The following is a 15250-nucleotide window of genomic DNA, read 5'->3' as shown; positions in this document are numbered from 1 at the left end:
CACTGTACATCTTGCCATTGCAGTCTCTAGGCACAATTGTGATTTCAAACTCAATTACACTACCTAGCACTTGATGGCATGCGCAGAGCGCTAGATGGTGCTAGGAAGTGTAATCGTTCCTGAAACATGATCGCCAAGGAGACTGCTGATTTACATTTTGGTCTGTTCTCACCCAAATTGGATAATTTCAGAAGACGTGGATTCGACCATTGGAGTGGATGGATTACTTTTATGCTGCCTTTATGTGCTTTCTGAATCTTCAAAGTTTTGGTCACCATTTACTTGCATTGTGAGGACCTACAGAGCTGAAATATTCTTCTACAAATGTTAGTTTGTATTCTGCAGAAGACAAAAAGGCATACATATCTGGGATGGCATGAGGGTGAGTAAATGATAAGAGAATTTAAATTTTTGGGTAAACTATCTCTTTGAAGAGGTTTTTGTGTCCCCTGAAAGAAAGGAAGTTGGAACATTATGAAGGTGAATAAATGACAAAATTTTCATTATTGGGTGAACTATCCCTTTAAGACTTTGCTGTTTTTAATTTGCTTAAATGCTTATGAATATGCATACATATTTGTATATTGCTTTTTAACTGTATGTAAACTCTCCAGCAGTCATTTCTTCCAACCTTTTTTTTTGTCTTTTTTTTTTTGTATGTCTACAGTGTGTGTGTGCGTTTGAGTTTGTGTATGTGCTATACTGGAAGTAGCAGCTGTACTACACTGCTGTGGATGGTTCTAAATGCATCTCACACTAAAATTGACAGGAGAAGTGTATCCTCCGTCAGTAACCTGACCCAGGGGGAGGGCTTGCACCCATCTGTTCTAACACAGTGTGGGGCTCCCCCCCCTCCTCCCATTTACCCACCTCCTCTCTTTCTCTCTCTCTCTCACACACACACACACACACACACACACACAAACACACACACACCCATACATACAGGACCCGACACTATATTGCACATAGACAACATCAGACTACTACACACACCCAAACACGCACCGGACGCCCCCTGCTTTTGAGAAGGGGACTTCACAATCTGTGCTCTAATGAATGTGGCTACCTGATTCCAGAAGCCATTTGAACAGTAATAGAATCTGTATCGTGATGATGTGTTCCCGAGGGCAGAGGCTGAGAGATCGAGGTGGAGCCATTAAACAACATTTTACCTAATAGAAATTAAAGATCTCATTCTGCTGCTCAGACCAGGGAGAGGAACGTAAGGCTTTGAGAATATGATAGAATTAGCTCTAGACGAGGGACACATGGTCAATATTTGGGAATGTTCACGTTCATGAGAAGCAATTACAGGTTGTAATTCAAAGCAGTTCACAGATAACTAAAGTTTGTTCATGGAAATGTAACTTTTGGCACTTGTATGGTCATTTAAGGGTCTAATTTAACATTTTGTTTTCTGAGACTATGTAGATTAAGCACTGTTTTAGGTCTAAATGTAAATTAACAATGTAAATGTAATAGACTAAAATGAAAGATTTTTTGCAACTCAGTCCAGATTGGTCAGTCAATGTTAGTGAGCTCTGAAAAAGGTGCCTGGGTTGTGGCTTTGTTTGACAAGATCAGGCACTTATGATTAGTAGTTTAGTAGTTTAGCAGTTAGTGCAGTTCACTTTGATTTGCAAGTGCTCCACCTACAGGACATTTGGAGTATTGCACTCTAAATGTAGACTTAAAACTGAGGCAATACCTCTCTTTCCATTTCTGCAGTATATAGTAGATATATCTGTGCACAGTCTGTGACTTCCAGTAACCACAAACAACAAAGTCAACTTCTGTCTGTTCTTCTGAATGAAAATCCATCTGTTTTCTAAAAATGAATAAAAAGAGTTAAACCAATTCAATTCAAGCTAATGATCACACAAATTGCTACATCCACAGTGTGTGCATATTCATTGGTCCAGATGCATCTGTAGTGGAGCTGGTACCAGGGACAGCCAGGAATGTCATGATAGACACAGCACTCACATTTCTGTATGCATTATGAAGCATGTTCTTTAGCATCAACAACAACAAAAAAACATCCATCTGCAAGTGTCACATCAGCCTCGGTGAGCCCTTTGATGGGTGGCCACAGCTGGGACCCGCTCCGTGGTGTAGGTGCCCCAGAAAGGAAGTGAAGTGGGACACGGGCGTGCACAGTGCCATCTGCAGCGTGCCACCCCATTCCCCCACATTCAGTGGCATTTTCATGTGCCACACGGGCCAGGGTTTTCTCCAAACCTGAATCTGCCAAACTTGAATCGACAGTTTATGTCTTTAAAGAGTCAAGACATAGGAACCTGTTCCGAAACCTAGTGAGCTGATATTTAAGGCATTGTAGGTGTGCTTCCGACACAAAGGCTGTTCCAAAAGGTTATTTGTGACTGAGGTAAACATACTGCCTAACATCTCCAACAAACTTTGCTGAATATCCCCTCTCTGACCTCTGACCCGCTGGACCCTTGTTACACAAGTTACATCACTTTTTTAAAATGTAAACTGTACACCACACTGTGAATACTGGGATCAACTCTGACCTTATTTTACACAGCTAGGGCAAAGCTGAACACAAGAGCAGCAGCCTCTTTGTACCACGACTCATATTCTTGATTAAAAATGCAAACAGCATGCAAGTATAAATTCTGCTTTACAGCCAGGACCATATGTTCAGCTAAAGCCATTTGCCAAAGCCTGGAAAAGGGTACTAAAGGCAGTTTGGAGTGCTTTCCTTTTTTTTAAAAAAAACAAAAAAAAACATTAACTCTTTCATTTCCACAGTCACCGAGAGAAAGGGCCACGCTCTCTCCATCCTGAAAGAATGCAGCTTGGAGGACTATGATGGGTATGTATACTGCATGGTTTGTATAATATTCAGACTGTTGAAGCATTTCAGGAGCAGGTCAAGTTTGCATTGTAAAATTATTTGACCAACAATTAAGCACAATTCCTCTTCAAGTTCTCATTACCATAATGCATCCAGACGTTTTTAGAGTTTTCTCAAAAATCATAATTCCCATTATTCTTAATGGTCATACAGTATTTTTATTTTATTTATATAAGCATAAAGACCACGTTATACGAACACTTTACAATTGAAATTATATATCACTATTTTTTCACTTTACTGTGATAAGAATTAGATGTTCATAATTATTAGGGAGAAAGTGTTTATTCATTATGAAAATAATGTCACAATGCATAAAAATAAATTAAAAAAATCTTTATTTACTGTATGACATCACAGTCACGCCACGTCCTGAATGACGAAGAAACATCTTGACAATTCCATGACAATATCAAGCCCTAAAATAGGCTTAATTTTTAAAGCAAAATGCAATTCCTTAATTCTTTTTTATTTTGGGGAGAAATATGACCTGTACATGTTCTTGAGAGCTTTTGTGAGATTCTGTTAAAACTACTGCATTTTCTGTATGATGTTACAGTTATGCCATGTCTCGAATGATAAAGAAACTATTTGAAATCCAGTCTGACCTTTCAGACTTCAATGCACTCAGAAAAATCTGATTTTACATGGATTTCGAACCTCATATGGATGCTGTCTATAAAAAAATGGATTTCAAGTTGCTGTTCAGACTAAAAACAGATTTTTGCTGTCTGTCTGAACAAAGCTCTGATTCTCAATGTGCTGAACCAGAAGCCGAGCAAAACTCTAATTAAAAGGCAGCTTTATTTGGGCTCTGTGATGTGATTGAAGATGGCACAGAGTCAAAGCCAGATGATGGTGTAATCCTGCCTCTCCCTTGTGTCACCATGCCTCTCTCGAGGTGATATTTAGCCTTAATAAATAAAGTAGTGTTTGGGACAGAGGGAGAAGAGAAAGAGAAAGGGAGAGGTGGATTTTTACAAAAAGAGTGATAATACTTTGATTGGAGCGGCGCGCCGTGCGGCCCAGTGCGGAGCTCTCCGGTAGAGCAGGTCTCTCTGGTGCAGCTCGGCAGGTGGCTCTTTAATTACCTGTTCTGGAAGCAGTGATGAAGTACCACCATCGAGCCGACCGCAGGCGTGGGGCATCACTCACACCGCATTGTACCGGCTCTCTCCGCGTGCTCCAGTACTTCTCACAATTAGCTCCTCTTAAATATCTCCGGACCCGGCTTAACGCTCATCAGTTACCGCCGCCCACTGCATCCTCTGGGCTCAGTGGGAGGGGACGTGCTGGGTCTGGCATAGTGGTCTTTGATTAAAAACACAGCATGCAGGTTCACAGCAGTGACAAAGGGACAAGGGCAAGCACCAAGTGAAGAAGAGATTTGTGTTGAATGGTAATTAATTTGTGGAGTACGAAGGTGGTAAGAGGGCTTGCATTGAAGGGGTGGCCGTGTTCTTGTGGATCAAGAAATAAAGAGATCAAATCCTGTAAGAGGTCGCAGTGTAGCTGAAACAGTAAAGATGTACTTTGAGGAGATGTAGTTTGCCTAGAATGTCAACAAAAAGCTGCATGGTTGAGGATCAGTGTTTGGTAAGACATTTCAAAGTGACTTGAATCTTCAAAAAGGTGTAGTGTATGTATTACTGTGGGGCCACATCAAGTTGAGGGTGAAACAGATCTGTTTTAAAGAAGTGACCATCTGACTTGACTTAACACTGGCCAGATCGGGTCTGGTCTGATACTCTTGCCTCCCAATTTACATTTAGGGATTTGGCAGATGGTTTTATTAAGAGCGACTTGTGGTTAGGGCTGGGTACCATAAACAATTTATTTTTAAATACTAGAACCGTATGATTGTCATGACTTTCAGTTCCACTTAAAGTTCTTGAGTGTGTATTCCTTCGGCAATGCGGACAAAACACTGTGCTAAAATAATCTGACAGCGTTTCCTGCTTCCACTCATTGGCACTGCTATTAAATCAGCAGCACAAAATATACAGTGCGGACTGTGTGGTCTGATTACCGAATGAATGACTCTTATGAGCCAGTTCATTTGAATCAACAGTGCGAAACGTACAGCATAAAAATAACAAATGACAAACTGATCTCACAGTGAAATCAGAAACTGTAGTTTAACATTTCTTTAGCTAAAATCAGCCTCTGCTTACTGATATTCTAAACACTGCCCTTAGTTGCGAAAACGATAAGTGTCGTTCGTTGTATGGCCATGTTTGAGCTCCATTTTCCGAGTAAAATATCCAAGGAGGGGGCTGTAAGCAAGTTGTTTTCAGTACAGTCAGTAATACAGTGAAGAGGAATGCATATTTTATAAATGTCTGATGGGCGATGCTGGCATAATGTGTCTGATTCTAGGATACTGGAACTCTCAGAAACAACATGCCAACTTCACTTGTGATCATGTTGATCAAGTTTTTTTTAATCTACACTGCAAAACATACAGCATAACAACTGTAGTTTGATCCCTGACTCTTATGAATTGGTTCTTTTGAATCTACACAGCAAAACATACTGCAATACAAATGTAGTTTGATCCCTGACTTTATGAGTTGGTTCTTTTGAATCTACACAGCAAAACATACAGCGCTTCCTACCGATTTAATGACTTTTATCAGCCGTACTTTTTAGTGAATCAAACTTACTGAACTGCACGTCTTTCATTTTGTCGTGTCCAACTTAAATGAACCAGATTCTGAGTAATAACTGGGTGGTTGTTGATATGACAATGAGTAGTTAAAGATACACATAAAGAATGAAGAATCTGTAAACACCTTTTGCAAGAACCTATGCTGTGAATAATTTAAATGTTCGAATCATTTGATAACTGTTTTAGACCGCTGAGGGCAGTAAATCCAATAAGAATTGGATTTCTTATTTCCAAGTATTTTTTTCCTCAAAAGTACTAGAAGAATCATAAATGGAACCGTTATGGAACTGAAATCGTTAGAGGAATCTAAGCCGCAATCACTAAATTCCTTCTGATTACCATCCCTTCTAGGGTACCTACACACTAAAGAAAGCGTGAGATGTGTTTTAAGGGCGTAGAAAGTGTCAGGTGAGTTTGAATACAGCAAAATGAATTTCTGAAAGCACAACTAGACCCTTTAAAACTCTTATTGGTCAACGGATGTCTACGTCATAGTTTAATGCAGTAAAATTTTTGATCGCAGTGACGGAGCGCCACTTTCGCAAATCCTTGCGCAGGTGTCCTTGCAACTCATCATCTACATTGAAATCAATGGCTTTGCAGCATTCTCTGACAGCATAAACTCATGTCTTGGCGCTTATACATTGCCTTCAAGGTATACAGTTTATCAGTTTGTGTGTTCCCTGGAATTGAACCTACTGTATGACCTTAGCATCACTCACACAGACAACTGGTTGAGCAACAGGAATAGCTGCTGTGAATAGTGTGAATGAAAGACTGTGTGGTATCATATCTTTGCACTTATGGTAATAGATTTCATTATAGATAATAGATTTCCCAGGCGCCTGTACAGCGCAGCAATAAGACTCAACAAGATTTAATGCAGAGGATAATGTTTGTGTGGAATTTTGAAATCCGTCATGAAAGCTTATTCTTTATTGAGGATTTATAAAAATGATGCTCTGACGATTTTGTTGAAATTTAATTTTCTGTCTGCATGATAAATCACTGAGAATATCTAAGCTACTTAACCCGGCGGGGGAAAAAAAAAGATAATTATTTTTGTTGTTTGCTAAACAGGATAATCTTCAGGCAGTGAAAACTGTGTCAGCACTATTCTAATAACCTCTTTTTTTTTTTTTTTCATATGGTTACCACACAAAACCCTACTACCTGACATATTACTGAAATAAGTGTCTTAAGAATCACACCTGTCTTTGCAACAGCCCTAGACTCTGTGAAAAAGGAGAGCAGCCCACACTTTTCTAGCCTTTTGAATATGTACAAATACTTCAGCAGTTTTTAATCAGGGTGATGATAATAACACTGCTAATATGGGCTGATTTGCTTTACATAATCAAGAGCTTGTTGAGACAATCTATAAGGTGATTTATAAGAGAAAATTGTTAAAACACAGTCTTCAACACCTCTGCAAAGAAAAGAAGTAGTACACGAAGAGAAGAGACTTTTCAGTATTTCCCTATTGAGGAAATGTGTTATTGTGCTCTGAAGACGGGCAAACTCGATCCCCTGCCCTCATTCCAATGAACTCCATTAATTAATTCGGCAAAGGTAATACTAATCACACTTTTTTTTCATTATTAGATCATAACTTATTAATTACTTCAGCAGTCTGATGCTTCCCCCCCAGTTTAAATGGAGCGGTGCTGTTTCAGTTACGTCTCACGTGAAGTCACGCAGTTTGCGACACATATTCGCTCCCTGTATCCTGCAAGCGTGTGACACAAAATATGTTAAAGAGATAGCACATCAGCAAAGGATGCAATTATTCCCATCACACATTTATGTTAATTATCAGCACCTTGAATGGAAAGACCTTATTTGTGCAGTTTTTACTGCTAACACATTGGCTGATTCATGGAAAATGAGAGATGCGACAAAGGCTATAGTTCGTTCACACAGCAGCAAAATAAGTTTTTCAGTCCTATTTTAGAGTGCTAGGTACGGTTGTGTTCACACAACAGCAGAATACGGCTGTAAGTCCTGTTTTAGGGGTGAATTCACAAAACAGTTGCAGCATTGCGTGTGGTTTTATTCACTAACCACCCGCTTTTTAGTTTAAACAGGCACAATCAGTGCTAAAATAGCTTTGTCTAAATTAAAGGAATGTTCTGGGTTCAATACAAGTTAAACTCAATCAACAGCATTCATGACATAATATTGATTACCACAAAAAAAAAAAAAAAAAGAATTATTTAAAAGAAGCAAAAATCAAGACTACAGTGAGGCACTTACAATGGAAGTGAATGGGGTCAATTTTTGGAGGGTTTAAAGGCAGAAATTTGAAGCTTATAATTTTATAAAAGCACTTTAAGTTTTCTGTTAAAACTCATGTATTATTTGAGCTGTAAAGTTGTTTCAATTATCCTTTTACAGTTGTTTCACGGTTTTATTGTTTGTTGACATTACATCATCATGGCAACTAAGTTGTAAAATTGGTTATAACTTTACACAGAAAAGGATTTTATCACACTAAAATCATGTTAACTTGCATATTGTTGATGTCCTGTGGCTATACTTTTGAAACAGTGAGTATTTCAGCGTGTACGGATTGGCCCCATTGAAGTGCCTCACTGTAACCCAAATTTGTGCCTTTTTTTAAAGAAAAGGAGGGATGAGTCCAAATGTATTTTTGTGGCAATCAATATTATGCCACAAATGATGTCGACTGAGCTTAACTTGTATTGAACCTGGAATATTCCTTTAAGTAATTGTCATTCCTTTCCGCTGAAATGCCTTCTTTCTGTGTAAATTAGCCTCATTACAGATTGCGCTTTATTCACAAAACACAGTTCTATTTGCCCGGCTTAATTAACATTGTGCTATTACTGCTCAAGGAAAGCAGGTGGTAAACTGAATTTGATTTAATTTTGGTTTTGAATTTTATATTGTTTGTGTACATTCTCTATCACTCATGTCAGCATTAATTCATCAAATAAAGATCAAATGATGGAGAACTGGCACAAATCCAGATGCACGGTGTAGTAAAACGCACTTTCGGCATGTTAAAGAGATGATAAAGTGTGTTAAATATGGTTACATTCACACAGCAGCAGAATACAGTTGTCATTTTCAAAAACTGAACTGACTCCCTTATAATTTAAGGGATTTTTAATTGGCAGATGCTATTTGCACCCTGGTGCAAATAGTGGCAGATATTATTTGCACCCATATTTAAATACTAACATAGTATATGGGCATCACTGCAGTGTGTTTATTTTGTTTATTTAGAGTCCCACAGACACACTTCATTAACCCCTACCCCTAAACCTAACCTCAATCTTACATTTGGAAAAATAACCTTGGTTTTATTCTGTTTCAAAACAAAATTAACCATGATTACTATATTAAAAACAGTACTGTAGTAACACCATGGTTAATTACATTAAAACAATAGTTTCTGCCAAAAAACATGGTTACAACGATATTACTATAGTAGCCTAATACAGTGATGCAATCTACACACAAGCGATACCGAGCCGCGGGAGTAAGAGGAAAGCAACGAGTGTGATCGACAGACCCCGCCTCCGGATCAAACCCTTCTCTGCACTCCTGGATATTCACCATGACCAAATCACTGTTTCTTTTAAGTAGTATTCAAGGAAATATTAAGGGTGGAAACAGGAAATCAGATGGGAAAAAGAGTGGGACAAAAGGCAGAATCGAATCGCGGTCGCTAGGACATCAGTACACATTCACAATGTCTTTACACCCCACGCCACTGCAGTGAAACCTAATTTCTAGTTTGTCTTATATTCCCGTGGTTTCACCAGACTATTGGGATGCGAACATCTGCACTGTGTGGCAGATGCTATTAACACCAGGGTGCAAATAGTCACTCCATTTTAAATTTTAGTCTCCATCACTATGGTTACAGGCATGATTCCAATAGCACATAAAGTGGCTTGACTTCCGTTTTTTAGTTTTACAGACAGTATTTGAGCGGCTCCTGTAATATTTTGCATGAACAGGACATTTCGAGATTCACACCTGTTAGTAAATATGGCTGTCATTCCCAAATACTGTGTGAACATAGCCAAAATGAGACTGACATTCCATCAGCCCTTGTTCAAATGTAGAACAGAGCTCATTCAGATCAAAGTTTGAGTCCATCCGTCATTCCCATAAAGCTTTGCTTTGTCTCAGTCCACCGCGTGTTTGACAAGGCCTCTCGGTTTAAGCTTTAGTCACTACAGATAAAGATAAGGCACAGTCTCAGGCAGAACCTGTCTATGCTTTTCCCAGGTGTCTGAGGCTTTAACATGGTTAGTGCCGTCCACTCTTTCCCAAAAAGGTGAAAAGGTCAGCTTTGATTTAGCATTCAATATTTATTATACCAATTTGGTAGATTTGATGTGTCTTTCAAAGCTTTGATGTAGGCGAGACCGGGGCTCGTTGTGATGCTTTTAACCTTAGTGAACATTTCTTAGCGTGTTTTCTCACAGTGAATCAAAAATCTATTGCACATTTCCACCATCACTGCCCAGGAAAAGATCGTTAATTTAACACACGTTGACATTTTGTGACAACCTTTAGGGGCATGTAGTCACACTCTATGGGGTAAGATGTCACAATGGGAACCAGCTATTAACAGCCTTTTTATAGGCTTTTCGGCAACAACCTGACTTTTATGAGAAATACTCCTCAAGCATTCTTAATTTTACACTTTTCACTTGTTTACCCAAGAGCTGTTACAAAAATATGTCAGTATTTAAATTTTTGTTTGGAGGATAGAATTCACTAACTTTAAAAAGACACTTTTGAAGTTGGTGTTTCAAACCAACATACAAAACCAGTGCTAGAGAAAGCAAGCATATGTGTAACTGGATTTTTGACTCAAAACCTTAATAGTTACCGATATTTACAGTAGCACTTGTGCCGACTTCTCCATGTGAAAACTAGCCCCGATCTCCTCTATGTCGTGTCAAAATATTGCAGGCAAATTGATCCCAAACACCTGTGATGGCAAGGTCACAGAACTCATTTTGTGAGTGGCATGACTACTAGCTTATTAGTGGCAGCTATGTCTGCTAAACAAATCTATTTGTGAAATTGTACAGTATTGCTAAAGGGCATTTCTGAATTAAATGTAATCAGCTTTACTGGACTGTGTTCATTTATTAGTAATGTGCTTAAAGCAGATTAGTGGGCTCAGCCGTTTTTAATGATTTATTTTGCTGGTGAGATCTGACAGGTTTTTTGCCATTCTTGAAAAAAAAAAAAAAAAAAAAAGGACATTTCCCAATTAGAATACATGTCTCCCTCTAGACACTTTCATGGTTTAATCTATTGTTCAATATGATGTAATGGGAATTATGATTTCCATTAATTGAAATGGATTCCTCTAATAGAGACTTGCTTGCTAGGAATTTTTAATCATATTTGAGGAAATCCTACATGCTCTCTGTGACATTTTTGCCATATTAAACAGCTTCTGTTCTAAAAGTTAGTAAGCAACATTACTGTTTACTGCCAAAATAGGCAGCTGCCTTTTAAGCAGCATCCTAACTTAAATAGAACCACATAAGTGACTAGTTTGGAACACTCTACATAGACAGCAACTCAATGCATTGTATAAATAGTGCTCCTCACACAAAGCACACAGGAGACTTGACTAACAATTGATTTCAATACAGTTTGCTGTAAGCATGTTGTCAGGCTAAAGACTCAATAGATTAATTAGCACAAATATTCAAAGCACACACAAATATTGGAGTTAAATAATCCATTTTAATTAACTGTTTTTCCAATACTTTTTGTATTGAATGAATTATATTTCTGCAATGGGCCTTTCAATTTTGCTGCCTTCCTTTTGGGAGCGTGACTATGATGCCTACGTAGGCAGCACACACAAGGTTTTGGAACCTAGCACTAGGGTCTGTTCCAAAACCTTGTGAGCATCCTCCGGAGGCAGCATTTTAAGACATCATAGGATGTTTTGGCCAAATTTTAAGGTAGCAATGGATGAATCATTCCCCAGGTAGGCGATCCCAGAATTCACCATGATGAGCTCGATGGAAAAATAAATCCAAGATGGCGGATGAAGCAAGAGAAATGTAGATTATAATCATACTTATAATCCATTCAATACTGACAAGTATCGATAAATAACAGTTTAATATGATACAAAAATCAACTATTTTGCCCAAAATGTGTGTGTACTGTGCATATATAGGCTCATTAGAGGATCACATCATCAGTAGCGTAGCGCAAACGGCGGTGGCCCACCTGCAAGAGAGGAGGCGGGCCCCTCGATAAATAGTATCAAAATAAAAGTCCCATTGTTTCACGTAATTGTTTAACGTTAGCAAATAAGCTTTGGCCTATTTATTTGCGTCCAATGTTAGGTGGCCTTTAGATTTGTGTCTAACAGTCAAAATAGCCCCACTCCGCGGGGCCCTCCCCCACACGGTACCTTGCGTGCTCCTCCTGTATGCCTCTGCGTGTCATTTCTCTTGCATTATCTGTGCTGAAATCAGTTGCGAGTCAAGTCTCGCGTGCACTGCATGGTTGGAGCGCTATTTGAACGATGTGCAGAGTTGCTGCCTATGTACAGCGTTCCAAATCGGTCTCTTATGAGGCATAATTTCAGTAAGGGTGCTGCCATGGAAGAGAGCTGCCTATGTAGGCAAAAGACAGCAAGGCAGCTCGCTATGTTTTGAAACAGACCCAAAAAGTTCACTCAATAACAATACTAAACATGTTAATCATGCTCTTCCATATGGATTTACATACATCCACATATGAGTGAACAACAACCTATTTGTTCAGTACATGTGTGTTAGCAAGCCCTCGAGTATGACTTTGGGTCACATAACTCCTCCTCGCCCTTCCATTTGCTTTCTCTCTCTCTTTCTCTCTCTCTCTCTCTCTAGTGTGGTATGTGTTGGGGGAGATGGCTCTGTGGCTGAAGTGGCCCACGGGTTGCTTCTCCGGGCCCAGATGGATGCTGGAAGGGACACAGACTCCATCTTTACGCCTGTCCAAGCAGCACTTCCTCTCGGCATAATACCAGCAGGTGAGGATCAAGGGTGGTGTCTCTTTTACTCCTGCAGCTGTCCCCAGTACAGGGCTGAACATGACTTAGGAGCCATTGGCTCCTTAACTGAAACCAAATGGCCAAATGGCTGTTTTTAGTTGCCAAATCATATAATTGCTTGATTTAGATGGTTGTTCAGAAACAAGATAGAAAGCAGAAGAAAAGGAAGACAGCTGATAACCCATTAATCTGAGGTTTAATAAACAGTATATACTGTATAGTTGAGAAGATACTTAAGCTTTTGTCTCATCAATGTTCACATCCCTTTCATAATTTATAAAAATATAAGAGAAAAACATAAGAAAAACATTTTTACCATAGCTCCTCAAATTTCATTTGAACTATCTTTACTGTCCTTGATATGTGCTGCTTCTACGTATATCTCCTTGCGTGCGCTTAGGAGAGAGCACGCAAGCGGCACAACTGTGGTGATGCGGGTGACGAAACATGCATACCCCCATTGACAGATTTATTTGGTTGTGTTGATAAACAGTCTTGTCCCTACAGTTTCTTGATTCGTTTAATTGCTCTTCGCAAGAATTTTAGCTTGCTCCATATGTGAAAATGTACAATGTAAATGTACGCAGCGCTTTGCAGTGTGGTTCCCTCATGCTTTAAAAATTTTATTTTCACTTTAGCTTAATTCCAAACATATTTAAATGCAAATACAGAGGATACAGTTTGTGGATTGGAATCATTAATTCATTCTCAACCCTACAGATATCACAGAAATACTGTAGGTGTTCTTAGATATCACAACTGTGACAACCCTAGGCTCTGTAAACAGCAAAAAAATAAATAAAAAGTCAGGGGAAAACTGGCCAATCTAAAATACTCACTGCCATTTCGCTAAATCAGGTTTGCTGACGTGTGTTTGGAGGGCAGGCTTTTGGAGACAGGGCATGCTGTTGAAGTTTGCAAAATGGCTGAAATAGCTTAAAGCACCTAGAAGAAGAAAAAAAGAACTAAAACCTATTATTGATAATCACAGGATGTCAAAATATGACTGGTAGTAAAGTATGATAATGTATAGATGCCTTCTGGGTAACCCCAGCAATATTTTTTGCTTTTTTCCACCAGTAAAACAATCAGAGGGGTGCTGCCAATTAAAAATCAAACCCTATAGTAAATTGTCTTTAGTTTCTGTGCTGTCAGAATGATTTAGTTTGATTGTGTTCCGAAACTCCTCTAGCGAAAACAAACAGGCAGCTCATGACTGCAGCAAGCGAGTGTATCTTTATCAAATTGATTGAATCACAGTCAGGCCTCTGAATAGCCCGCTAGCTGAGTTAATTGCCTTCAAGAGTGTCTGAAATAGAGCATCCTCCATTTGTCTCTCCTCTGCTGCCTTTCAAAAGGGTTCCTGTTTGGATCAGGTGCCTCGAGCCCTGTGTAATGTCTACGCTCACTCAGAACTCACCAAAGCACAGATTTTGCAGAAGTGTGGCAGAACTGACCCCTCTGCACTGCCAAGCTTAGGGGGAAAAGGGATGGGTGAGCAGGGTAGATGGGTACGGCAATGGGAAGTGGGATCAGGCCCTACTTTTTTGGCCAAGAGACTGACCTTCAGTTGTCATTTCAGGCACAACAAAATGGAGTGCTGTTGTTAGGAGCAATGGAAGCCCTCCAACTCTGCACCTGCTGCAAACTGACCGTACCGAGGTCACGCTTTCTCTTCATTAGTGCCAATTCTCCAGAGAGTATTTGTAAACAGTTTCCTGTCACAAATGCCCCTCCTCTGCACAGGTTTGGAAGTGTGACATCAGACCTGGGTCAGTCCTTAGGGACGGTGGGAATGGAGTCAAATCGCTCCCTTTGTTACAGCTTTATAAAAACACCCATTTACTACATCAACTACAGTGATTTACTGCTGGTGATTACCATGTAGATCAGTGGTTCCCAAACCAGTCCTGGAGGTCCCCCAGCACTGCACATTTTGCATGTCACCCTTTTCTGACACACCCAGTTTAAGTCTTGGAGTCTCCACTAACGAGCTGATGAGTTGAGTCAGGTGAGTTTGATTGAGGAGACATCCAAAATGTGTAGTGTTGAGGGGCCTCCAGGAACAGGTTTGAGAACCACTGATGTAGATGTCAATAACATATACTGTACATGAAATTTCCTCATATAACATTGATGTGTAATTAGCTTAGTTGGGAAAAAATGTTTCTTTAATGCTTTTATTCGTCATTCTTTTACGATTCTGTCTGTCAATATTTGTAACAGTCATGCTTTGCTCTAAATTATACGATGAACAAACATTTAATGTTTTCTTCCCCAAATATGGCCATCTCTATAGATAAAACCATAATTGCAAACTGTGTTTCAAATACATTATTTACACGATACAGGATAAACATGCACAAATGCACCGCCCTGACCAATTAAAGACTTTCATACTATATATTCCTCGGTATGTATAGCATATAAATCGCAGGCTTCTAATTAATTTGCCTGCTTTTAAGGGTTTCAGGGGGACTGTTAATTTCTTTGATATTCCAGGCAAAGAACCAAAATGTTGGTGCAGTTTCCATGAGACTCTTAGATATGCTTGACTAGCGAGTCATTGCATCACATTCATCTGCGTGGATGAGGGAGACATTAAGTGCCTTATGAATATTCATGCTGTCTG

General features: G+C 39.3%; 1 protein-coding gene across 1 annotated transcript in view; it reads left to right on the top strand.

Moving 5' to 3' along the window:
• cerkl (ceramide kinase-like) overlaps positions 1-15250 on the top strand; it is an 85532-nt gene that overhangs the window by 53274 nt on the left and 17008 nt on the right. Inside the window, exons 4-5 of the mRNA XM_051710114.1 lie at positions 2782-2845; positions 12455-12597. Of these exons, the coding sequence (XP_051566074.1) occupies positions 2782-2845; positions 12455-12597 (207 nt within the window). The remainder of the gene's footprint in view (positions 1-2781; positions 2846-12454; positions 12598-15250) is intronic.

This window comes from Myxocyprinus asiaticus, chromosome 11 (assembly GCF_019703515.2).
Source record: "Myxocyprinus asiaticus isolate MX2 ecotype Aquarium Trade chromosome 11, UBuf_Myxa_2, whole genome shotgun sequence".
NCBI classification, from domain to species: Eukaryota; Metazoa; Chordata; class Actinopteri; order Cypriniformes; family Catostomidae; genus Myxocyprinus; species Myxocyprinus asiaticus.
Note: the sequence above shows the minus strand (reverse complement) of the source record. Positions and strands in the feature narration are given on the sequence as shown.